The 25,590-nt window shown below is 36.2% G+C and overlaps 1 protein-coding gene across 2 annotated transcripts in view; it reads right to left on the bottom strand.

Annotated features, from left to right (window-relative positions):
- Window positions 1-10,830: 10,830 nt before the first annotated feature.
- Window positions 10,831-25,590, bottom strand: part of Eif2a (eukaryotic translation initiation factor 2A) — a 46,475-nt gene continuing 31,715 nt past the window's right edge. For both annotated transcript variants that reach the window (XM_063249175.1, XM_063249176.1), the window contains 8 exons: window positions 22,250-22,323; window positions 21,939-22,083; window positions 21,681-21,797; window positions 17,630-18,201; window positions 15,268-15,381; window positions 13,267-13,395; window positions 12,039-12,104; window positions 10,831-11,356 (listed from right to left, as the gene is read on the bottom strand). In XM_063249175.1, the coding sequence (XP_063105245.1) occupies window positions 11,291-11,356; window positions 12,039-12,104; window positions 13,267-13,395; window positions 15,268-15,381; window positions 17,630-18,201; window positions 21,681-21,797; window positions 21,939-22,083; window positions 22,250-22,323 (1,283 nt within the window). In that variant the 3' untranslated portion in view covers window positions 10,831-11,290. The remainder of the gene's footprint in view (window positions 11,357-12,038; window positions 12,105-13,266; window positions 13,396-15,267; window positions 15,382-17,629; window positions 18,202-21,680; window positions 21,798-21,938; window positions 22,084-22,249; window positions 22,324-25,590) is intronic.

Here is a 25,590-nt window from a genome sequence, read left to right as displayed (position 1 = left end):
GTTTTTAATGCATGAATAACTTTTGTATCTTTAAAATTTTGTCCTATCATCATATAACACTTACTCAGAGTAAATAAAAACCAACTCAGACATGGTACATTCTATCACTTGGGAAGCTGAAGCAGAACCATAAATTCAAGCTCAACATGGGCAATTTAGTCAGATTATCTCTAGTAATAGTAATAATAATAATGATTGAGGATGTAGTTAGTGGCAGAATGTTCTTTTGTCAAATCCCAGTAGTGAAAAAAATTAAAAAATAAAAAAACCTAGGTGTGGGGGCATATGCCTCTAATCCTAGTACCTGGGAGGATGAAGCAGGAGGATCTTGATCAAGATGAGCCTGGGATACATAGGGAGACCTTGTCAGAAATAAAGTGTTTTAGAATATTCAATGAAAAAATAGGCAGGAAAAGGAAGAGATAAGAAAAAAGAATCAATTATCATGTACAGGTACATGAATGTTATCATTTTGTATATCTAAAATGTAGTTAAAATTTAAATAAAAAATACATTAAAGAATTAACTTCAAAAAAAGAAGCATAAATGCTAAGATATAGTGCTGAGGAAAAAATTAAGCATTTTTGTTTTGTAATACTGGAAATTGAGTCCAGGGACCTAACACATGCAGGCAAGTGCTCCATCACCAAGCTACATCCCCAGCCCAAAAGATCAGGTTATTAAAGCAGTAAGATCTTACCATATTGCTGTCTTTATATTTTAAAGTATATAAAAAGGAAGATGCGGGTTGAAATGCTTTGCTTGACTATATTTTCTTCTACATAAACATGTTGCCTTGGTAATAGGGAAAAAAAGAAACAGAAAACAAAAACCTCCTGTCCTCCGCAGTCCAGACCATCAGCAGGTTTGGTAGGTTCTACCTTTCCCTCTTTCCTTCCTGGGAATGGGATATCTGGGAACAAACTAAAGTACCTTTCTGTCCCTCAGAGGGAACTGGAATTTCACTAGTATCTATGCAGTTGCATAGGGCTTGGTTTAATGTTTTGCTGTGTTTTGAGAACAAGGAGCTCCACAGTTCCATTTTGCCGTGGGCACCACACATTATGCAACTGGTTCTACTTCCATGCCCTAGGTTGACTGTTCACTTCTTTACCATTGACCATATTATCATTATGTTTGAAATTCCTTGAAAGTCTTTTATGAAATTTATTTGTTGACTGATTGATCGAGGCAGGGTCTCACTATGTAGTGCAGGCTGGCCTTAAACCCACTAGGCTGCTGAGGCTGACCTTCAGACTCAACAAGCTATCCTCCTGCCTTAGCTGCTGGAGTGCTGGAATTACAGGTGTGTGCCAGCGCACCCAGCTGTGAACTGCATTAAAATGCAAATGTCTGCTTGAGATTTGTGACTTAAATGTATTATCTCAACCAATAAATATGAATGGATTGTCTCTGATATGATAGGGGAACTAGGGGACAAGGCACAAGCCAGGTACTTTAAGTTCCTTAAAAGGGTGTCAAATGTCCCTGCTGGGAAGAAGATACAATAACAAATTGGGTAGGTACCTGTTTAAGGTTTCACAGGCCCATCTTAGCACCAACGACCATTTGTAATAATATATTGCTCTCTCGGTGGGTAAATAAATGACTCATTTTCCATTAGAGATCACTCAATAGAAGTCATGTTCAGGAGGCGTAGGAGTGAGATTGCAGAGCTAGCAGGACTAATTCAAAGGAAAATTGTTTGTTTTTTGGCGAGAGTCTCACTCTTAGGTCAGCCTGGCCTTGAACTCACTAGGTAGTGCAGGCTGGCCTGAACTCCAGACAGTTCTCCTGCTTCAGACTCCTTAGTGGTAGGATTACAGGTGTGCACCAGTACGCCCAGCTCAAGGAGTCTGATAATGAGAAAATAAAGAACAGTACTCTGGGAAACTAAAATGACAACCTATTTTTTAAATTTTTGAGACAGGGTCTTGCTAAGTTGCCCAAGCTGGGCTCTAACTTGTGATCCTCCAGGCTTGGTGTTCCAGAGTGCTGGGATTACATGTGTGCACCACCACTCCCAGCAAAATAACAAGTTTTAGCCTAGTAACACTCCAGATATTTCTAAAATTTCTAATTCCTCATTTTCCCTATAACTACTGTTAACTTTTGGAACCCTCTAGTGGCCAGATAAAGAACTGTGAGTAAAATGCTTTTCATTTTCAAATTAATTCAAAATATACATATATAAATATAAAAAAAACTTTAGGTATGTGCTTTACAAACTTCCAATTTAAGATAACAGCCTAAGCACATAAATTTGCCTCATTCTTCTCAGGATTTCAGGCAGAAAAGTGGTACAAGCAAAAAATCCAAGACAACATAAAAAAGGACCAGTGGTCTAAAAACTAAAGACCCCAAAACACACAAATTTGTTTTCTTGTCACTTCCCGACACACCAGGCGGGGAGTGAAGGCTGGGCCTGGCACGGGTCCCCCAGTGGAGCACTCGGAAGGGAGAGTGGCTCTGAGCAGCTCACACAGAGCACCGGCTGGAGAACTGGTCAGACCTCCTCTAGCTGTAAACAATGCGTGGTTGCACGTGTGTATGGATTCTGTGGTGTGAGAAGTCGAAACTGTTAAGGAGGATCAAAATGTATTAACAGGTACTGTGCAATAGGAAGAAAACGTTCAAATGGGAAGAGGAACTGGGACGTGGCCGGGGGAAAGGAAGGAAGGGAAAAGGAAAAACAAAATACAGAAAATAAATGAAAACAAAGCTTATAAATAAGGAGGGGAAGAGGGATTGGGGAAAAAAAGGGGAGGGGAGGGAAGTGGGGAAAAAAGAATCAAGTTATATCATGTATAGGTACAGACTTCCTATGAATGTGATCATTGTGCATACCTAATACCTAAGTGTACCAGTAAGCTTAAAAAAAAAAGAACGCATGCTTGTGGCACTTTTTTTTTCCCTAAGTGCTTCAAAATGCTTTCTTAAAACAGTTCTCAGCTTCAGATTACCCCAGGCCTCAACATTCTAAAGAGTGTAAGAAAGCTCTGCCCGTAAAGGAAAAGAAAATATTTACTTTGAAACTGTGGTGGTCTGCTGGCATCCTACCATCACACTACAGGACAGCCACGACTAGGCCATAGGGGGCAAGAGTATGGTTCTTGAATGGATTGTTTTCTTTTTTTTGGTACCGGGGATTGAACTCACAACTTTGTGCTTGCCAGTCAGGCACTTACACCGCCGACCTAAATCCCCAGATCCTGGTTTTAAGGTGAAAATCTGAAGAGCCACAAAATGCTCACCTTAAAACTTAAGAAATCTTTTTCCATCTTCTTGAAATGCAGCAAATATCACTTTCTGACTGAAGTTTCACTTGGGACTTATGCATATTGTTTTTTTATTATTCTTATTTGAGACAGTTTCACTATATAATATAGGCTGGCCTTGAACTGACTTTATGTAGCCCAGGATAGCCTCGAGTTCAGTGATCCTCCTGACTCAGCCTTCCAAGTACTGGGAGTATAAGCATGCTCCATAATACCCAGTGATGGGATACCCTATTAAGATTTTTTAAATTGATGTAACAGTTTGTCTGAAATAAGATGGTGGTCTGTGACTTCATTAATCTTAGCAAGAAACGTTTAAAATGGTTCAACCTATCCCATGAGCTAGGCATACTGTGGTACATCCATGTTATCCCAGCACTCTGGGGAGGCTGAGGCAGGAGAATAGCAAGTTCAAGCTCAGACTGACAAATTTAATGAGACCCTATCTCAAAATACATAAATAAATAAATTATACACTAGGGATGTAGCTCACTGTGTTTAATTCCCTAGTAAAAAGAACTGCATTCTCAAAAACTTAATGCACTCTGAAATTTCATATAATTTTTATGTATCATCAAATAATTTTGAGTTTTAAACCATTTAAAAATGTAAAAACTAGGCTGGGCAGGATTTAGCTCAAGTGATCTGCAAGCTATGGTATACTGTATCATTTTTAAAGGCTGCATCGTATTCTATCATTAACTTTTCACTGACATAAACATTACTGGGATTAACTTTTTTTGTATAGTTTTACCCAGGTCTAATATTTCCTTCAATAGATCACTAGAGGTGAATTTGCTAGACTGAAAGAAAACGTAAAATTCAATGCAACCCTCCCCCTCTTGCCTTTTTATTATATTCCTTTAATTTCTCTTAAATCTTGCTTTCTCACCTTCCTATTTTTATCCTATTTCAGCTTTAGTTTTTAACTCTGGGGACCCTTTTTACACCCATGGGCAGTGGCTGTATCATTGGCCCAACTGATTTTCTGCCAGCTACTCAAACTGAAACTGAGAAAGACTATGAATCTGACAGGGGGCTGTCTGTAATCTTACTAGCTTGAAAATCAAATATCTACTTCTCACGCATACTGTATGAATCATAATGGCCAACATGAATCATAATGGGCTTTGTTTTGGGGTCACTGGAGACCCATCATCTATGACATCGCGTTCCCAAACCCAGGCCTCTGGGTGGGTAAGAACCAAAGAATCATTACCGGTGCATAAATGATTTTGCTCAGAAATGAGACACCTCCCTTCTCACTAAAATTTTATTAGTTGAAGATTTTTATCCATGACTAATTTTAAAGGGATGGAAAGTAAATTTCCCTCATGTCCAGATGAGAACAAGAAATGCTGGTGAGTACAGTAATCATTCATATTTTTATATTAGTAAACATTAGATGCTTATTTTTTTTTCAATATATTCTGGCCACATATTTTGGTAATAGACCTTGAGTTTTGTCTTCTCTTTCATTAGACAAACTAATTTATAAATAAATAAATCAACAAATGGCATTTTGAAATGCCCTTATTTCTAAACATATTACTTTGTTACTTGTAGTGTACTCAGTAGACATCTGACAAATTGATCCATAAAACCTGAAAGAAAATGTGTGATGGTTATACTTTCTAAGTCTGGTTTGAGTTGATGTTGTGATAGCCGAGTATGAACTAGAGAACAAGGTACCTGGTACCGGCTTATTCCACTCTTCCTCTTTTCTCATAGAAGAAAACATGTAATATTGCAGTCATTTCAACCATTTTATTTTTATTTTTCTCTTTTTGAGACAGTGTTTCACTATGCAGTTCAGACTGGCCTTGAACTTAATTTGTAGCCCAAGGTGGTCTCGAATTCAGACATCTTCCTGCCTCAGCCTTCTGGGATTACAGGCATGTGCCACCACGCCTGTGTTTTTCCCCCACTTTGGTACCAGGGACTGAACTCATGACCTTGTGCTTGCCAGAGAGGTGCTTGTGCTGCTGAGCTAAATCTGTGGCCCAATGCCAGGCTTTTCCTACCATTTTATTATTTACAGATTCTTGCCTGTTTGCCCAGCTTTGAATGTTCATGTATTTCTATATGGGTGGAAACCCAAAGAACTACTTTGAAAGGTCACTTGAATAAAAACTCTTAACATTCCCAACTACCTTTCTCACTAATTCAAAGAAATATTAACAACACAAAAATGACCTCTAGTCAAACAGCAACAACCAGGAAACTAATTTAACTTCTCAAAACTTGGATACAACTCCAGAACACAGATAAGCGTTCACATTTTGTTATTTTTATTTGGTCTTTTAAAAAATGGTCTCCCTATGTATTTCAGGCTGGCCTTGAATTCAAAGCAATCTTCTTGCCCTAGCCTCTTGACAGCTGGGATTACAGGTGTGTACCACAAGGCCTGGCTCATGTTTTGTTATTTGAAAATGGGTATATGTGTGTTTGAGTTTTGTATACAGTGTATACCACTGTAAACTTGGCCAAAGTATACATTATATACAATGTGACTTACACACACATAAAATGTTTTTATTATAAAAAGTGGGATGCACTGATATAAAAATGATCTCCAAAATATTTTAAGAGAAAAAAAGTGATACAGAACAGTGTATATTTACCATCTTTTTTTTTTTTTTTGTCTTTTTCCTTTTTTATCGGTACCAGGGATGGAACTCACGACTGCCTGCTTACAAGGCAGGCGCTTATTTCGCTGAGCTAAATCCCCAGCCCCCATCTTTTTTTTTTTTTTTTAAACTAATGTATGTATATGTAAGTCAGGCATGGAGGCACATGCCTGCAATCCCAGTACTCACAATTGGAGGCAGGAAGATTTATGAGTTCAAGACCAGCCTGGACTATAGAGCAAGACTGTCTTAAAAACAAATAAACAAAAAAGACAGCATGCATTATATAAACCAGTAATAGTGGCACACACCGGTAATCCCAGCCTTCTGGAGGACTGAGGCTGAGGCAGGATGATTACAACCTGGGCAACTTGGTGAGTGAGCAAGACACTATCTCAAAATAAAACTAGAAACCTGGGCATGGTAGTGCATACCTGTAATACCAGCACTTAGAAGCCTGAGGCAAGAAGACTGCAAAGAGTTCAAGGGCAGCCTGGACTACACAACAGGTTCAAGACCAGCCTGAATTACATAGGAAGACCTTGTCTCAAAAACAAAAACAAAAACAAAAGCAAAAGCAAAAACAAAACAAAACAGGCTGGAAGGGTTGGTGCATACCTGCAATTCCAGCACTAGAGAGGCTGAGGCAGGAGGCTACCCTGAGGTACATAGTAAGTTCAAAGCTAGTCTAAACTACACAGGGAGACCTTGTCTCAAAAACAAACAACTAAACCAACAGACAAATATAATAATAAAAATAAGGGCTGGTGGTGCCTGTAATTCCAGCACTCCAGGCTGAGGCAAGAGGATGGTTGCAAATTCTAGACCAGCCTGTGCTACAAATGAACACGAGACCAACCTGAACTGTACATCGAGACCCTGTCTCAACCCAACTAACAAACAAACAAAAAAACAGGCTGGGGATGTAACTCAAGATGAAGAAACACAAGAAACTAGTAATTACTGCTTTAGAATACAGCTAAGATATATTCATTTTAATCATTAACTACTTGAATCTTTAAAAAAGATTCTACTTGGAACTTTTAAAAGCCAAGCATGGTGGCACATGCTTATAATCCCAGCACTCAGAAGGCTGATGCAGGAAGCCAGCCTGGGCTACCCAGTGAGTTGAAGCCCAGCCTTGACCTATATTGTGAGACCCAGTCTCAAAAAACCAAGTCAAACCAAACCTAACCAACACAGCAACAACAAATCAAACAAAACAGAAACAAAAACTTAACAAGACACTCTTACAAATTAATTTGTAAGAGTAAAGTCAAATAAATACATAAATGGGCAAAGGACAAACAATGCACTAAAAAAATACAGTAACTGTTAAATGTAGGGAAGTACATTAACATATCCCTAAGGAAAAAAAAAATACAGGTAACTGCAATAATATCATTTCTAAAGCCATGTGGATTCAGCCGGAAGAGCATGGCGGATAGATAGCAGCAGCTATGGAGGCTCTCTGAGATACCCTTAGAATCCAGGAATGCTGTGGTATGAGGAGTCCTAAGCAAGGGGAAAAACACCCTGCTGACCCAGGAAAGAACTAAGCTAAGAGAAACCAACTGGAAATCCAATCCTGGTGCTATAACAGGAACAGATAAAATCTCAGCACGGAAGCTAGAACCCTCGCCACTGGAAGCCATGATCTGAATTTCCTGCTGCCACTGCTGCGTCCAAATCTTTAGGGCAGGGAGAGAGATGCACGAAAGCTTTGAGAGCAGGAATCTGCGAATGGAGTTGAGAGCAGGACTAGCAGGGAGCCCTACATCGACTTGCAGTGAGTGAGGGGAATGGGGATCTTTTCATAGAGTAGAGGCTCCAGCAAAGGACATACTGGGAACAGGCAGACTTGCCGGAATGGGATGCTGCAGTGACTTCAGTCACATATTCCCCTCTCAAGCGGGATTGGTGGGGAGAGCCTGGCCTGCATGACACCACTGACTTAGACCCAGTAGGCGAGTCCAACACAGGTCCCAACACCTGGAGGTGCACCCTAGCTGTGAAGCCTTGGGTAGGTTGATCTGGAGGGGCAGGCCCAGCAGAGGCTGCCCAGGTCTGTGTCTCCCTATTACACTGCAGTGGGCAGGAACACCTCGCCAGCGCAATTCAAACAAACTATAACCAAAAAAAAAAAGAGAAAAAAATTGGGCCTCCTACATTCGCTTGTATGGAAGGAACAAAAAGTATGGGAGGAGGAAGGAACAAGAAAGGGTCCTCAATCCCCAATCCGAGAACACTGATCCAGGAAAGGGAAATGCAAAGAAGACAGAAAACATGCAATATCAGACACGGCACCAATAGACAAAAAAACAGATGGTGGAATGGAAGAACAGAAAAAAAGGAGAGAATTGTTTGATGGAGAAAATAGAAAAAAACATAGAATACATGAAGCAGGTTCAAAGAGATTACCAGGAAACTAAAAACTCTATCAAAAGCTGACATAACAGCTTGAAAGAAACTAAGGATAGATTATCTGAATTGGAGGGCAGGCTTGTAATATGGGAGCATGAAATGAAAAACTTCTTAAAAATAACAAGAAAACAAACAGCAATAATACAAAGACTAGAAGATGATAAGAGGATCTACAACCTAAGAATTAGGAACATAAAAGAAGTAGGGACACAAACAAATGGACTACAAAAGCTATTCACAGAAATAATCCAAGAGAATTTCCCTAATTTAGCAAAAGGTAAAGATACTCAGATCTATGAGGAATACAGGACCCCAGCCAACTACAACCCAAACAGAGCTACACCCAGGCATATAATAATCAAAATTCCAGAAATCCAATATAAGAACAGAATACTAAAAGCCATCAGAGACAAGAAACAGATCACTTACAAGGGAACACCCATCAGAATTACACACATCAGCACAAACCATCAAATCACAAAGAGCGTGGGGGGAAATAATTCAAGCTTTGAAAGATAACAACCTCCAGCCAAGATTGATATATCCTGCACAACTGTCCCTAGAAATTGATGGGAAAACAAGGTGCTTCCAGGATAAAGAGGAACTAGGGGAATTTGCAATCACCAATTCAACTCTATAGAGAATACTGCAGGATATTCTAAAAAAGGAAAATACCAAGACTTCAGAAACAGTGGCAGAGAGGCCACAATGAATGGAGCAGGAAGCGAAATGAAGAAGACATACTGACAACAAACGACAGAAAAAGAGCTCAACAGAAATGAGGCAGAGAAGATTGGATGGTAGGAACAGCTATTTTGGAAAAAACAAGACATCATAACAGCTAGTGCTGATTTAGTATCATCTTGCTTTGAAGCCCCATCAAGCTTGTATTCTTCTGTCGCCATGGGTCTTAACAGGTTGTATCTTATTGGATTTTATTATATGTGATAATATAAGCAAGAACTTTTATAGGCAAGATTATACAGAAACCATTGTTCATTTTCTGATAGTTGGTTCTAAATACCTGGTAATACTGTCATTCTCTTGAATGGTTTTACATTGTCTTGATATGTTTTGTGCTACAGTATACGAAGTTATACTCAAAGATTTCAAGGAAAGAGACATTATGGTAACTACTTTTATGTCAGGATCTCTTGTGGTGAAACACTATTTTGCTTAAATGGTTATGCTTTGATCTGCACTGTTTTGTTATTATGCCCTCTTTTAGCTGTCTCCTTTTTTAAATTATTTACTTATTTTTTTTCTTTTTAAGGGAAAGATTAAAAAAAAGCAGGATATATTATAGTAACCCACTTTGATTTCCTATTAACTTGATTTGAAACCCTGTATAGCCCTCACCATCTTGCTTTGACTGATTTTCCTCTATTCTGCTTTGCTTGATAGTACCAAGTTCGAAAGTATAGGCAACAACTGTAAAGACAATAAGATTCATTATGACACCCATTCTAGTTGACTATTATCTTCTTTTAAAACCCTGTAATGTCTCCAATGTTTTGGTTTTATTCTTTACTGTTTTGTTCAATTTTATTATGACTGATGATATAGGCAATTCTTTTTAAGATGGCAAGAGGTAATATAGTAACCATTGTTGATCACCTAGTATTTTGTTTTTACATTATTATGCTCATCCTTTTGATCTGACTGACTCTGTTCTGTTACATCACATTTGGTTTTACTCTCTTAAAAAAAAAAAAAAGCAATAAGAATTGTGGGAGTAATAAAACCCAAAATGTGTAATTGTCATTGTACAAAAGAAAGTGCTCTAAAGAATATAACCGCATATATATTTAAGTGTATAAGATAGATAACCATATTACTGAGTTTTGTTGGATCATTGAACAAAACTGTTTCCAGTCTCACTGTTTGAAAGTCCACTTTATATGCTTTAATTTTGTAACTTGAACAATTATTTCTAAGATAACAATATGTAATCTATTAACTAGTGATTTCCTATTGTTTATTTCTTCTGAAATTCTGTATAACTTGTATTCTATTTCTTTTTTTTCTTTTTCTCCTTAATAAAAAAAAAAAAATAGTATCATTTCTCCCTTCTCAACTTGGCAAAAATTCAAAGGCCTTGTAACATTTGATAATCAATAAAAAAAAACCTTTCACAGTTAAAAATACAAACTTTGAAAGAGAGTAATTTGGCAAAGTGTGTACAGTATAAATATGTACAGTTTAGAACCTAGCAGTCAGGTTATCCTTTAGATGAGGGCAGAGTTGACAAGGATATTTTATCTGTTTGAACCAGTGTTATCACAGTAACCCCGACCACAGGCTCCAGAATCAGACTGCCTTAATTTAAGTCTAGTAGGTTTCTGACAATGGCAAACTTCTTAGTATTTTGGTCTTAGGGTCTTCATTTATAAAATAAAGACTATAGTAACATGTACCTCATAGTTTTGTTGTGAAAATTATGTAACTTAATATATGCCTTGTAATAAGTAACTGAGACAAAATTTAAGAGACAAAAACAAATTTAAAATGTCTTTATTCATTTACATAGCAAATACTGTCCCCAATTAAAAATTAGATTTTTTTTTTTTTTGGTCTTTCTGAGACAGGGTCTCGCTGTACAGTTCAGGCTGGCCTTGAACTCACTTTGTAGCCCAGACTGATCTTGCACTTGCAACACTTCTCTTGTCTCAGCCTCCCATGTGCTGGGAATACAGGCTTGTGTCATCACGCCCAGCTCAATATTTCTTAATCTGTCCATCTTATTTGAAAAATTCAGGTATTTCTTTATCATGTACTGACATGCTATAGGATGTAAATGTCAATAAACAGACAATTACTAAATAATTTCATACATATGCAGAATCTTGGATAAATGGCTGAAATTGCAGACCAACATAAAATGTAGGCACATGGATGTTTTGAGTACACCAACAGGCTTAGCAGAGATGTTTGCACTGATTTGCTTTCAATGAATTTTTAAATACCCAATTCCAAATCTTCCAGCTCCTGGAGAATGGCTGTCTCTTTTTGAATTTTCTCCAACTAGAAAAGTATAAAGCATTGAGTTATTAAATTGGAAATGAAATGACTATTGCCAGAAAAAATTTAGAGAAGGAATAGTTCTTACACTTTAGCAGATCCATGGAAAACACAGATTTAAAAATACCTTAGAAACAAATTCTAAGTTGACATCTAGAATGAATCTGGGGAATAAATGACAGAAGCTGTCTCACTATCTACCTTTCTACGTTTGGCCTCAAAACTGCTGAGGCAAGGAAGGGGAAAAAATGCTAGCAGAGATATAGGAAAGAAGAGATTCATTTGTATAATACAGCACACTGCCACCATTCTCAGCAGTGACAGCATTCATAAGCCCCTCAGCAAGAGTAACTATGTCATTCACTGTAATCTACTATATATATCAAATCCTTTCCTCTTAAAGGTTAGTTTTTACTTTATCGCCCCTAATCTACTCTACTCTACTCTATTCTACCTATCCTATCCTATTCTATTCTTTGAGACAAGATCTTGCTATGTAGTTCAGGCTGGCCTGGACTCACTATGTAGCCTAGGCTGGCCATTAACTTGTGACAATTCTCCTGTCTTAGCCTTCCAAATGCTGGGTAATTTACAGGCATGCACCATCATATCCAGCAAAACTTTTAAAAAGTACAAATATTATTGAGCAAGTCTAAATGTTTACTTATAATAAAATGCAAAATACCTGGTTTTTTTCTAGCTGTTTTCCAGCTGCTGCTTGTTCTTTTAGTTGTTCGATTGCTTTCAATTTCTACAAACAGCAAAAATCAGTTAGAGCAAGACAGGAAAAGCCAATTTCTAATGAGAGTTTTCTTATTAAGAAGCCAATAATGTTTATGAAACTTGAGTCAAGGAGAATTATGCTTCCATCAAAAATAGTCTATTAAAATGTTAGGGCAAACTATTTTTTTAAAAGCTAAATATGAAAAAAATGAGAACTGTCAAAAAATTTTTTCAAGCTTTTAATTAATGTTATCATTCATGTATAAACACACATGTAAACATATATACATACATCACTCAGGGCTGGAGTTATAGCTCAGTGGCACAGCACCTGCCTCATAAATATAGTGCTAATTTTACCATTTATTTCAATACTTCACTGAACCTGGACCTTGTCTTTTCCTTTGAACTATTTACCAGTCCACTTATTTAAATATATGATGATCAAAATTGCATTTCTTGTTAATTTTTGTAAGATTATATGAAAGGAAATATAAAAATGACATCTACTTAAGTGACTAAACAAACGCACTGTCTGAGTGACGCACAGGGTAAACTGTTTAGGGTTAAGAGGAACATGACGATGCAACTAGGAAACACTCCACAGTCCTGGTTGCCACTTTTACTAGTCCATTAACTTTTGGTCTCTGTTTCTTCATCTTTTATTGTTATTGCTGCTTTTGGTGGACTAGGACTCAAACCCAGAGCTCCAAGCTAAACTACACTTTGTATTAAACTATAGCCTCAGCCCTCCTATTTCATCTTTATTTATTTACTTATTTTTTGGGTCTTTTTCTTTTTTATCGGTACCGAGGATCGAACTCACGACTGCCTGCTTGCAAGGCAGGTGCTTATGCCACTGAGCTAAATCCCCAGCCCCCTAATTCATCTTTAAAAGTGAGATAAAATATTTGTTCCTACCTACCTTTCAGGTATACAATGAAATAATGAGTATGAAAGTGTTCAGCATTTTGTGTACAAATGTGAATTATTACTTTAAAAATAAAAGTAGTAATAGCTTTTAAGCATTTGTGAATAGAATTAAAGTATCACTCTTAAATCACAGTATTTCATAGTGAGAAAGCTACAAATTTCCTAGATACTATTTTATAGTATCTAAGTTTTATTTTTCTTTATAAAATTCTTAGATATACTCCTTTTCATATACATATCCGTTTTAAGTCTCTCACCTTCTTCAAATTCTTAATTTTTTTGTCTACTTCAGGGTCCCCGGAAATTGACTGAGAGAGAGTGTTTTGTGGCATACTCTGTGGGGCAGGAGTGGGTGCCACATCTGGAGTCTTGTCACTTCTTGCTTCCTGCAGGAAACATTTTTAAAAATGAAAACATTAAAATATTTCCATCCACACAGTCTTAACCAGGTACGTCATTTTATTTACATTTTATATGAAGAATTTAACTAAAAGTCTCTTGAACTGTGCTACATATTCCCCGACTAAAATAGAATGAACAGACCTTATCAGAGTTAGGCGATTTCTATACCAGTCAACCAGCAATTGGGATTTCTGGGTATTTGGGGATATGCCATCCCTATGGATGATTTGGAAATGTGACAGGGCCTTAAAGGTTTCACTCTTGTGTGCACTCCAAAACTACAGACTATGTATAAGGCAAATACATGTAACAAATAATGTTAGAAGGAAAAGAGTCTTACTTTTCTTTACCATCAGAGCAATTCAGGTAGGCAACAAAGCGCCAAGGAAGTTTTTCCTATGTTGGAACATCAGGGTCCATAGTGGAAGTGGCAGGGGGACTTTGGGAAACTGTTAAATTATAAGGACTCTACCCTCACGAAAGCGAGTTGCATATTATAGGAAAGGCTCAAGAGAGCCCTCCTGCCCTTTCCACTATGCGAAGCTACAAAAAGGTGGACGGACATCAATGACTAACGAGCTACCTCACCAGATGCTCTTTTGCTCTTGGACCTTATTGTGGCTCTCCAGGATTATGGGCAGTAAATTTCTGTTATTTAAAAATTACCCATTCTATGGTATTCTGTTATGGCAGTCTGAACAGAAAAGATATCTACTTTGCCTGAATCTCAAAAATGAGTTCACCGTGACTTCGATAACAAGACATTCCTAGCCTAGTTTGTCATGCTACCACCGTGAGTCACACAATATCACAACCTATCAGTAATCACACTGGTATGATTTTTCAGCTACATAATCAACTATTAAGTTATTTTAGCCAGGTGTGGTGGCACACACCTCTAATCACAGCTACTTGGTAAGCAGAGGCAGAAGGACTGTACGTTCAAAGCTAGTCTGGGCAAACTGGTGAGACCCTGTCTCAAAATAAAATTTAAAAAGGGGCGTGGGCATAGCTTATTGGTAGGATAAAATTAAACCAGTACATGCAAGGGCCTGGGATCAAATCCCTAGTACCACAAAACACCCAAAAATTATAAAAGCAAACAAAAAAATTAGAACATTGTGGGTATCTCTGGTGGATTCTCAGCTGAAGAATTTCAAATAGTAATATAACACTGAGTGACAAAATAGCTGTACTGTCATGTAACTTTTTTTAAAACAGACTTCACATCAGTTCTAACATAAACGCTCTAGTGCCAGAAATATACTATATAATCCCATTGGAAACTCAGGTTTTAAGGTCAGGCCCAGTTTCTTTCACCACTGCTACAGTATATATCTTGAATGTCCCCCGAAGGTACAAATGATATTGGGAGATAGCTGGCAGAACCTTTCTGAGATGAGACCTAATGGGAGATTCTCAGGCTATTGGGGACATGCTCTTGAAGGTGATGGTGGGACCCCAGCAACTTCCCCCCTTCCCTTTGCTCCATGGCTGGTGATGAGGTAAGTCATTTGGCTCCCTTTCATTTCTGCCATGATGTACTGCCTGCCACAAGCCTAAATGATGGACTGGAACATCTAAAACCAAGACATAAGAAATCTTTTGCCTTTGTAATATCATTATCTTGGGTACTTCACTATAGTGATGAAACACTAACACAGACATCATTTATTAAATAGATCAGGATTACTTAGAAACTCAAAGGCAAACACCAAAAAAAGACATTCTGGCTACTTAAATTCTAACTGCATTTTGTAACAAGTCCTTAGGACCACCGTTCTTTAAATTCAATATTTAAAGCTAATTTAAATGTGTTTTTGTTTTTGAAAAATTAGTACTAGTACCCCAAATACCTGCTTTGCAGCTTTCTTAGCTTCATGCTTCCTCTGATTCTTAAGGGCTGTTTTTGATATTGGCTTATCATGTCCTGGCTGTGATTTCATATTCTGAGGTGGTTCTTCTTCATGCTACGGAAAATGTAAAATAAGCAACTTTGAAATGGCGCCCATGTTTAAGAAATAAGCACAATAACAAATTATATACTTTTGCCATTATAGGATAAACTTATTTTTATCAAATTTATTTCAATACTGTTGGCAAAGAACATTTGAAAATTTCTAGTAGTGGTACACTCCAACTGCCAGGATCAATTTTTTAAAAAATTTTATTTAAAAGGAAAAAGAGAAAAAACAAAACAAAACAAAGCGGTGTAAGGGTACAAGTAATACAGAACTACAAAAAAAAAAAAAAAAAAAAAAAAAACCCAGTAAGAAATCACCAGTTAATAGATTACACATTATCGTCTTAGAGATAGTTGCTCAAGTCACAGTATCAAAGCATATAAAGTGAACATTCAAACAGAGAGACTGCAAACAGTTGTGTTCAGTGATCCAACCAAAAACATTAATATGGTCAGCTATTTAACACTCCTAAACACGCTGTTGTATCCTTTAGAGCACTTTTTTTCCCTCTCTTTTTTACAACAAAATTACACATTTTGGGTTTTATTACTCCTTAGTTCTTATTACTTTTTTTTTTTTTTGGAAGAGAATAAAGTCAAATATGGCAAAACAAAGCTGTCAGTCAAAACCAAGGATAGACATAGTACATGATGTAAAAACAGAGTACAAGGTTATCAACAATGGTTACCATAATGCCGCTTGCTTCCTTAAAGAGAATTGTCTATCTCATTAGGTATTATAAAGTTCAACAAAACAGTAGAGAACAAGACCAATAAAACTTAGACATTGTAAACATTATAGGACTTCCAAAGGAGATAATAGTCAAACCAGATGGGCATCTTAGTGAATCTTATTGCCTTCAAAGTAGTTGCCTATACCCTCAAACTTGATACTATCATACAGAATGGAACAGAGTCTAATCAGTCAAAACAAGATAGTGGGAGTATTACAGGACTTCAAAACAAGTTAATAGGAAATCAAAAAAAGTTACTATAATATATCCTGCCAGGATCAATTTAATGAAAGACTTCCTATTAGTTGGTGTATATTTTTGAGGTATGCATTTAAAAAAAAAGCTAGCAAAATTTCTTTTAGTTTTATTTAAAAAAGTTTTTTCTTAGAGACACATGATTCTTAGGAAACAGGTATCAAAAACACATTCTTTTTTGATCTGACTACTGTCAACAGAAACCCAGTTCTTTACTTATTTTCTTCACAAAGAAGTAACTCGCCAGATCTTTATTTGCAAGAATCAGAGATTAGAAGATTAAGCAATGTTTAAACATAACACGGGAGTCAAGAAGTTACAGACATTTTGTTCAGTCAATAGAAGGGCTGTTCTTTTGGTTTCTGGGAAGTGAAGAGTGGCACAAGAGGTATAAGAATACTTATTCTTAGGAAAAGTTTCTGAGTGCCTAATAATCAAATGACTACACAGCCCTTGTTACTTAGAAGAGTCACAGTTTATTGCTGTAGTGTGGTCTCTTTCCTAATAATATTAAAATACTGCTGCTCACTCTTGGAGCACATTTATTTCTTTGTTTTGTTTTTATTTTGTCTTTTTGAGACAGTCTCATTATGCAGTACACGCTGGCCTTGGGCTCTCTTCATAGCCCAGGCTGGTCTCGAACTTGCAAATGATTCTCCTGCCTCAGACTCCCAAGTACTAGGATTACAGAGTGCACCACCATGCCGGGCTCCCATTTACTTTTTAAAAGCATCACAGAAACTCAGGGATTAATCAGTGTTCCCTTATGGGTTCTAAAATGCTAAATTTTATAAGTGTACCAGAATCTAATCAATAGTATGGTCATAATTTTAAAACAAAGGTGAGGATCTTAAGGCCTGAGGATAACAAATGTATTTTAAAAATTGGGAAATTGTACATAAGCATACAGATCCATAGTCTTGAAAACCAAACTTTTTTTTTTGAAACCCAAATGTTTTCACAAATTAAACCTAAAATTTCCTAGAGGAAGAATCAGTTATTACAGTATAGCTGCTATGGCCTTTATAGAGGATACAAGCTCTCTCATTTACCATTCTATCCCACTTACTACTGCATTACATACTAGCCTAGGCTAACAGGCACTTGAATCTGAGCTCCTGATACAAAGTCAGTATCTCCCCCATGAAAAAAAGTCAGTATCGTACTCAGTTATCTTTCTCAGATATTTAAAAATATAAGAAAAAGTTCTAAATAGCTCCACACAATGAAAATTGTTTCCTACCAAAATAGTAAAACTGTACTTACCAATTTGGAATTGGTAATTGGTTTATTTCTTAAAGCTGGGGGTCTATATGCTGTTGCAACTTTAGGCTCTTCACTAGGTACTTCACTTGGAACTGCTTGGTAAGTAATTGTTTTTGCTGGAAAAACTCCATCCAAGAATGGCTGCCAAGAAACCTGCCACAATTCTCCATTTGATGGGACATCATACTTGTGCAAGATAGAGCCAGTATAATGCCAAATCTTGTACCCATTATTCACACGTAACCTGGGAGCACACGTGGCTGTTAAAATATGCTCACCATCTGGACACCAAGCAAAATATGTAGAATCAGAAGCTACTGGTTTAGAAATAAGTTTGTAGTTTTTAACATCCCACACTTCCATTTGTCCCCTCAGATTTCCAAATCCAGCTAGTACTAATATATGTCCATGAGGGCTGTAGTAGGCTGCATTGCGAGGCCCAGTTCCAAAGTCAAACACAGGATCACATTTCAAATTGAAAATTGTTGCTTTGGCAGGCATAAAACCATAGACAGCACAAAACTCAGTTGAACTAGTATTCCAAACGACATCATAAATGGGGCCATTTTTCGCTAGAAAAAAAAAAATGTAAAACCCAAATTAGCAATAAAGAATTAACACTCATAAATACTTCAATCAGTAAAGGAAATCCCTCCAAAAATTTCAAGGCATAGTAAAATTAATAAATTCCTTTGTGATATTCCACAGGAATTAATGTGTAAGGTATGGTCATTTAATTATTTAAGAGTCTTTACTAATGCCTGGTGTGGTGAGACACACCTGTATTCCCAGCACTTAGAAGGCTGAGGCAGAAAGATCACTGTGAGACCTTGTCTCAAAAAAAAATTTTTTTTTAACTGAATATTAATTTTCAAACATTTTGGCAATGTGGCAACACAACCAATTCAGATTTATAGTAAGAGTTTACTATTAACAAACAAAAAAATCATTGAGATAAGATCTAGCTGTTGGTGTCAGGGTAGTCTTTAACTCCTGAGCTCAAGTGACCCTCTTGGCTCATTCTCCCAAGTGATAACAGTAAACTGCAGTCCCATACCACCACAGCGGAATATATTTTTTTTGAAGCAGTAATATATGCTCATGGTAATAAAAATACAAGCTATATAAAAAGACGTACCCTAAAATAAGTCTTTCTATACAAAGATAATTCATTATATTTCTTGTATAACCTTTCAGAATATTTTTTTTTGTCTTTCTCCTTTTTATCGGTACCAGGGCAGAATATTTTTTATGAAATTAAACATCCATCTCTGACACACACACTTGTTGTTTCCTTTATTTTGTTGTTGTTGTTATTATTATTATTTTGGTACCTTGGATTGTACTCACGACCTTGTGCTTGCCAGGCAGGTGCTTATGCCACTGAGCTAAATGTCCGGCTTAACACTTTACTTTGAAGATTTTTCTTTTCTTTCTTCTTTTTTTGGTGGCATAAACACAGTGAGGGCCTTCTGACTGAGCTACATTCCCAGCTCTCTTTATTTTTTATTTTGAGACAGGATTTTATTAAATTACTAAGTTGCCCAAGCTGGGCTCAAACTTGAGATCATCTTGCCTCACTTTCCATGTGCCCTCAGGCTCCCCTAAGATTTTCCAACACAAACACATTAGATCTGCCTCATTCTTTTTCAGCTGCACTGTATTTTATTACAAACCTTGCTTTCTTTTCCCCACTATGAGTACACACAAGTATATCTGTAGAAATAAAACTGCAAGACCAAAGAGTGTCTAGATTTCCTTAGTAACATACCACCAAAATGTCCCTCAAAGATGCTGTACCAACTTACATGCCCACACATGGGTTCTGACAGCACATCTCTCTTTTATAACTGTACAGTTACTCACTCTTATCTTTGCTAATCCATTAAGTAAAAGTTTATATTGTTTTATTCTGTCTTTGGTTGTAAGATACGCACCTTTTAATACAAGTGATTTTTTTCCTGTAGATTATAATTTTACTGTCCATGCCTATTATTCTTCCTCACTTATGACTGGATTTTTACTTAAATTTACTTTATTAAGAAACTACCTTTTTTAATGGGGGCTGGGGATTTAGCTCAGTGGCATAAGCACCTGCCTTGCAAGTGTGTGGTCATGATTCAATCCCTGGTACCGATAAAAAAGAAAGAGACAAAAAACAAAACAAAACAAAAAAAACACCTCACATTCAGTCCTTGTGTTTTTCAAAATGATACTTCTCCCCATGTCTTGTCTGCTTTCCTTTTCAAATGTTTTGTCATCCTCTATCACTGCCATTCATTTGTTACTGTTACTGTTTTGAGACAGGATCCTACTTAAGTAGTTCAGGTTGGTCAGAACCTCACTATGTATCCCAGTCCAGCCTTGGACTTGCAGTAATTCTCCTGCCTTAGCCTCCCAAATGCTGGAATTACAGAGATGACCATGTCTGGCTGTGAAATCTGTGATTTTCATATATAAACATAATATTTTTCTCTCATGATTTGTCTTCTTAGAAAATCTTTTTATACTTTAGATTAGAAAAAACATTCTCATACTTTCCTTAAGTTGCTTTGAAGTTTTAACGCTATCATTAAAACCCAAATCATAACTTAAATGATCAGTATTTTCTGCATTGCTTCAATGCAATTTTACTATCCATGAATTTCTACAGGAGTATGGATTTATTTTAGGGAATATTCTATTCTACAGATTTATCAGTCTGTCCATAAGCTACAGCCAAAGTTATCTTTCTTTTTTTTTTTTTTTTTTTTTTGGTGCTGGGGATTGAACTCACAACCTCGTGTTTGCCAAGCAGGCATTTACACAGCTGAGCTAAACTCCCAGCCAAAGTTACCTTAACTAAAACTGCTGTACATTTTAATGTTAGTGTGAGAACATCAGAACTCCCTCTGCTTTGCTCTTCTTTTGAAGAAGTTTTCAGAATATTTTTACATGTTCACTTTTCAACAATCATTATAGAGTTGGGGATACAGCTAAGCAGGACAGTGCCTGCCTGGCAAGCACAAGGTCATGAGCTTGATGCCCAGTACAAAAAAAAAAAAAAAAAAAAAGATTCAACATTCATTACAACCAGATTATCCAGTTTTAAAACAATCAACTGACATTTAATTTTTAGATTAACTTGGCTAGAAATAACATCTTTATAAAATTCTTATGAAAAGGTCATGGTTTGTTTCTGAACAGTATGTTTTCTTTCCACAGGAGTTACATATTTTTTTATTTTTGCTGTACATGGAATCTTGTTTTTAGAAGTGACTATTTTTAACCTCACCTATTTAGTTTTCTCCTTTCAAAATTCTGTTTTACTCCTTTGGATCAGTTATATTTATTAAGTATTCTGAGCATCCTTGTTTCATTTCTGTTTTCAATGGGAATACAATGATTTTGTATGAAAGATTCACACATATTCCATTCTAAATGAAAAACCAGGAAGCTGCTAGTATTTAAAATTAATTTAATAGGGGTGGGGATTTAGCTCAATGGACTAAGCACCTGCCTGGCAAGTGTGAGCTTGCGAGCTTGATCTCCAGTACCACAACAAACAAACAACAAAACAACAATGTTAAAATTACTTTAGTTCATCAAAACAACAGATGAGCCGAGAGCAGTGCCCTATGCACATTAATACCACTCATAGGAAGCTTGAGGCAGGAGGACAGCAAATTAGAGGAAAGGGTGTGATATACAGTGAGACCTTGATTCAAAAAACAAGATGAGGTGGTAACATTCTTGGGTATTGCAATTGTGAAACTCACTAGACCTATTTCCTGAGTGATATTACCTCATTCAGGAAGTTCTACTACCACTAAAGTACTAGCACAATTCACATTAACTAATTGCATACTATCAAAATAGGGTATGTTGCTGGGGATTTAGTTCAGGACTTAAGTATGTTTGAGAATGATTTTAAGTTTTTTAAGAGGAATTTTACCTTATGGCATATTAAAGTATTTGAATTGTATTATTTGATGAAGAATTCAGATTATATCATTTTATGGCATATTACTTATTATCATTTTTATCAAAAGAAGTCTATAGGAATACTTACGTAATTGCACCACAGCACTTTCTCCATTTGTTGCAATATAGTGCAGTGTTTGTTCTCCATAGTAGGAAGCTCCTGTCTTGTCAACTTCTGTACTAGCTATTACCAACACAGCAGTTGCTATAATAGCAAAACTTTAATTAGATTTAAAACACAAACAAAATGATAAACATCAGTATCATTTTTTAAATACATCTATGAACATAAGTCTAAACTAACACTTGCTAAACAAAATGGGAAATAAAAATATATTTGTCATACCTTTTTTATTCCACAGCATTGTAACCTTATCAGCTTTAAAGAAACTCTTATTGGCTAAAGCTGCATGAGGTCCAGCAAAATTAGGGTACTGGTATAATCTAACAAATGAAGGTGCACCTTTACTTCCTGGAACATAGACAGCCACCTAGGATATCCACACATAAATTATCACTTAATTTTTTAAATCACATAAACTAGGATGGATGTGTTTTTTACACTTATCAAAAAAGCAAACCCCCCACACAACACAAAAAACTAAGAGACGGTTAAGCATGTAATAGTTTACATAAACTAACAAAAACAACAATTACCTTGTATGGTTCGGATCCAGGTGATAAAACAAAATCATTAATTTTTTGCAAATGCAATTTATTTGCAATTGTGTCTAAAAAGAAAAATAAATGGTGTTAGACTGATGAGAGAAGCTAACAGGAACACAGGAAGCTGAGTGTATTATAAGAAGTTTCTGTAACTATTACTAAAATACTTATGTAGGCAAGGCAGAGTAATACAATAGCAAAACCATGGATTGGGAACAAGATGAATCTAGACCTTAATTCCTATTCACTCACTTACTAGCTGTGTGATCTTAGGAAAGTAATGGAATTACATCACCTGATTCCTAGTGACTGATTTTCAGAATACAATACCAGGCACACAGTACTTACTCAATGAATGTCAATTGTCTTCAACCTCTAAAATTAGAACCCATGACAAGTCTGATCATGGGCTACTACTGCAGAAAATGAGTATGGAAATTCTGCAGTCAATGTGAAAAGAAGAAACATGAAAATGACCCAAATAATAGTAATGATGTTTATATATGAGAGTTTGATTTATTTCACTTATGAGTATGGTCTCAAATCATGCCCATTTACTTATAAAAGTCTAGATGCAATCTTTATAGTTGAGTAGTACTTCACTGTATTAAAAATACTACATCTTTTTTATTCATTCCTTGATTTACGGGCACTTGGGTTGTTTCCATGATTTGGCTACTACACTTTGTGTTGCTACAAACATGGCTGCACATCATTGTGGTATGAGGCTTTCAGTTTTTCTAGATGCTGACTTTCAGATTCAGATTCAGAAATGTGATAGCTGGGTAAAATGGAATCTCTAATCCTAGCTTTTTGATGAGTCTCCACACTGATTTCCACAGTGGTTGCACCTGGTATTTATTGATGCTTACTCTATCACACGGTCAGAATTCATATGAATAACAATAATGCAACTCTACTTATATGGGAATAAAGAGGTATTAATGTTACTCTTTGTTCCATGTCAGAGGTCAATAGTTATTCAAAAGTAGCACTGGTACCTGTCATTTTTCTGAAAAATCAAGACATAAGACAAGAAAGAAAGCCAGCTAATTAAACAACAATGAGGTAGAGATCTCAAAAACACAAAAATGAACTGCTAACTACAGCAATAAGATACTGCTCAAAGTCAGCCTAGAAAGCTATCTCTGGTAATGTGAACCCAGTTATCAATTTCTATTTTACTATAATACACTCATGAGTGAACAGTCACTAATGGGATACTATAAAGACAAAAATAAATGCATTTTTCTTTTAAATTATTTTTAGCAATTGCATTATTGCTGTTACTGTTGGTAGTATTCTAAGAATTGTATGTGTAAGAATTAATGTAGAACAAAGCAAATGAATGTGAGTGTAAATGTGACATTCCCAAGCCCAAAAAAGGATTCTTAGCATCATCAAAAGGTAATACAGGTAATGGTAAGTAAAAATTTGCTGATCTTAATTTAAATGGAATTATAGAATCCCCTCACGATTATCATAGCTTTAAGAATGCCAAGGAAAATAAAAGGCCTAGAAAAATGATCAGTGACTTAACAATGAGAACCTTTAAACCTAAGACCGTGGTCTTTCCATTAAAAAAAACCAGGGTTCTCAGAGAATTGGCTGGTTGTAGATATATACTGGAAATGACACAAAACAGTGGAATAGCTTACATAGCAGAGAAGTCATTTAAGGTTATATTAACAAGGATGAGACAATCTGAATGTCAATAAGAGTAATAACTATAATCGATTAAACCATATTTTATATATATATATATATATATATATATATATATATATATATATATAAACTCGGTACCGGGGATTGAAATCACAACCGCCTGTTTGCAAAGCAGATGCTTATGCCGCTGAGCTAAATCCCCAGCCCCTAAACCATATATATTTTAATCCATAGATCATTAAGCAGAAAACTAAATATTTACAATAAAGTTTGCTAAAGAGAGAACATATTAAAATTGCTAAAGGGAAACAATAATTGTCTTTTCTTGTGGTTTCAAACAGCAACCATGTAGTACATGGGGAAATTTTCCTTAGTAAAAGTACAGATAATGCACAAAAAGGAATGGGCTGAATATTGATGCAGGCCTATAATTCCAGGCTGCAGCAGGAGGATCATCATGAGCTAGAGGCCAGCCTAGCCTACAAGAGTTCAAGGCCAGCCTGAACTGTATTTGTAAAACACTGTCTCAAACAACAACCACCACCAACAACAACAATAAAAAAAGAGATCATTAAGTTGGCCACCACTGATGAAATAAATAATGCCTTTAGGCACTGAATATTAGTGCCAGCACCTTATAATATTAAAGAAAACCAAACATGACATGCTTGTTGATAAAAGACCACTAACTTATGATGCAGTCCTGGCCCATCTACCAAAAAAAGGTACATGAAGTTGATGAACTTTAAGTCCAACTAGAGTAAAGATAATTATCTTAAATCATACCATGAGATACCAGGATACCTGTGTTAAAAAGAAAAAAATTTAAACTATGAAAAAAATATACAAGATAAATAGCTTTTCTCTTTAAATAATAAATTACAAGAGAGAAAGAGAGATTGGGTAGGAAACTGTACGTTAAAAGAAATAAGATATAGCTATCAATTGCAAAGTATGGCAACTTATTTGGATTCTGAGTTTTAAATAAATTAATATTTGCCATTATTAGAAATTTGAACACTGGGATATTTAGTAATTTGGGATAATCATATTGTGGCTCAATTTTAAATTAAGTAGATTAATCTTCAGAGATATATATTGAAATGTTTATTAGTAAAATTATATGATGTCTGGAACTTGCTTTAGTTTAGTGAGAGGTAATAACAGAATAAATGTAAAGATGACAGAGGAGTGATGCTTATTGGGAATAGATGTCTATTTTTGTGGATGAAATTATATAAAATAAAACAATTGTGCTGGGGATTTAGCTCAGTGGCATAAGCACCTGCCAGGCAAGTGTAGGGTCGAAGTTCAATCTCTGGTAAAACAACAACAAAAACCAATATAACAATTGAGAAGTTCGCATCACCAAACTGCAATAGCAAGTAAGGTCAGAAGAATATTCTCATACCTTCATCTAACAATAATTATCACTGGCTGTGGTGGGCCACATCTATAATCCCAGGACTTGGTAGGCTGAGGCAGGACAATTTGGAGGATAGCCTAACCTAACAGTGAGTTCAACAACAGCCTGAACTACATGGCAAGATCCTGACTCAAAAAACCCCTGTAAAGCTGAGTGTGGTGGCACATGCCTGTAATCCTGCTGAGGCAGAAGGGTCACCACGAGTTCAAGGCCATCCTGGACTATACAATGAGTTTAA

This window comes from Cavia porcellus, unplaced genomic scaffold (assembly GCF_034190915.1).
Source record: "Cavia porcellus strain 051 isolate PalLab524CR breed Dunkin Hartley unplaced genomic scaffold, mCavPor4.1 scaffold_5, whole genome shotgun sequence".
Classification (NCBI taxonomy): Eukaryota; Metazoa; Chordata; class Mammalia; order Rodentia; family Caviidae; genus Cavia; species Cavia porcellus.
The sequence above is the reverse complement of the archived record's forward strand: the minus strand, read 5'-3'. Positions and strand labels throughout refer to the sequence as shown.